At 46.3% G+C, this 1,753-nt stretch overlaps 1 protein-coding gene across 1 annotated transcript; it reads right to left on the bottom strand.

Annotated features, from left to right (window-relative positions):
* Nucleotides 1-221: 221 nt before the first annotated feature.
* LOC130850280 (olfactory receptor 9Q2-like) lies at nt 222-1,166 on the bottom strand. Its single transcript, XM_057729718.1, has one exon. The coding sequence runs from the start codon at nt 1,164-1,166 to the stop codon at nt 222-224; it is 945 nt and encodes a 314-aa protein (XP_057585701.1).
* Nucleotides 1,167-1,753: the final 587 nt, after the last annotated feature.

The raw sequence follows: 1,753 nt of genomic DNA, 5'->3' as shown, positions 1-1,753 counted from the left end.
TACTTTCTGGTTGTGAGGACTGGACAGTATCAAATATGTAAAACATCATACATCAGATCATGACACGTATTACACGCTATAGCAAATCAGAAAGTGGAGGTGGAAAGTTTAGGTGCGATTTTAATAAGGCTGTCTGGGAAAGTCTTCCCAAGTAGGTGACATTCGAAGAAAGACAGAAAGGATGGCGAAACCAAGGAATGACATATTTGGTGAGGGTCCATCTAGGGCCTTCCAGAAGCCTTTGGTTGGCTCAGGGATTTCGCCACAGCCTCCTTGACCTCCTTATTCCTCAGGCTGTAGATGAGGGGGTTCAGCATTGGGGTCACCACCGTGTAGAGCACAGACACCACTTGGTCTGCCTCTGAGGACTGGCCTGAATTATCTCTCAGGTACATGAAGATGAGGGTCCCAAAGAAGAGAGCGACAGCAGTGAGGTGGGAGGCACAGGTAGAGAAGGTTTTGGCCCGGCCCCCCGCAGAGCGGATCTGCATGACGGCCACAATGATGAACAGGTAGGACACCAAGATGACCACTATACAAGCAGGCATGACAAAAACAGCAAACACAATAATCACCACTTCCTGGGTGTATCTTTCCCCACAAGTGAGTTTTAACAGAGGGGGTAGGTCACAGAAAATAAAGTTGATCTCATTGTTTCCACAAAAGGAGAGCGTGAAGGCGGTGACCGTTCGAACAAAGGCGCTAGAAAAACCAGCCACGTAAGCCCCAGCTACCAAACCCAAGCGGGCCTTCTCGGTCATGATGGTGACATACAGCAGGGGTCGGCACACGGCCACGTAGCGGTCATAGGCCATGATTGCCAGGAGGTAGCAGTCCATGGAAGCAAAGAAGGTGAAGAGGAAGAACTGGGCGGCACAGCGTGCTTTGGAGATGACTACGCCGTGTTCCAGCAGCACTGCCAGCATCTGGGGCACGATGGCAGAGGAGTAGCAGATGTCCGCAAAGGAAAGGTGGCTGAGGAAGAAGTACATGGGGGTGTGCAGCCGGCGATCTTTGCGGATCAGGAAGATCATCCCTGAGTTTCCCAGCAGAGTGAGTAGATAGAAACCCAAAAAGACCAGGAAGAGAGAAAGCCCCCGTTCGGGATGCTCAGCGAACACAGTAAAAAGGAACTCTGTCACTGCGGTGTAATTCCTCCCAGCCATCCATTCGGCGGTTGACCTGTGAAAGTTAACACAAAAGCGCCCGGTAAGGGGATCCCTGAAGAGAAGTTCGAGTCATTTTATTTTTTGAACCAATAATTTTATTATGACAATGTAATAAGGATACGTTAAATTGTTTTATTTGTTTTACCATGGAAACTGAACACAATTTCCCCCCTGACATTAGTCAGGATACCCTTAAGCAAAACTGTAGGTAGTCTCTCTCAAAATCTTGTTTTTCTCTTCTCTCCCCTTGTTCTTATTTTGTGGTATTGATTCCTCTCGGGAACTTAAAGTTCTTAGGTTTTCTGTCCTTTTTTATTTTTAGAAACCAACACGACATTGGAAAGCAACTACATGGCAATAAAAAATTTTTTAAAAATAAAATAAAATAAACAGAAAACAAAAGATCAAGTCATTTTTTTAAGCTTTTTATTGGAATATAATTGCTTTACACTCTTGTACCAGTTTTTGAGGTACACCAAAGTGCATCACCTGTATTTGTACATATATCCCCATATCCCCTCCCTCCCGTGACTCCCTCCCACCCTCCCTGTCCTGGCCCTCTAAGACATCACCCATCATTGAGT

Source organism: Hippopotamus amphibius, chromosome 3, assembly GCF_030028045.1.
Source record: "Hippopotamus amphibius kiboko isolate mHipAmp2 chromosome 3, mHipAmp2.hap2, whole genome shotgun sequence".
In the NCBI taxonomy this organism is placed as follows: Eukaryota; Metazoa; Chordata; class Mammalia; order Artiodactyla; family Hippopotamidae; genus Hippopotamus; species Hippopotamus amphibius.
This window is presented reverse-complemented; position numbering and strand designations above follow the sequence as displayed.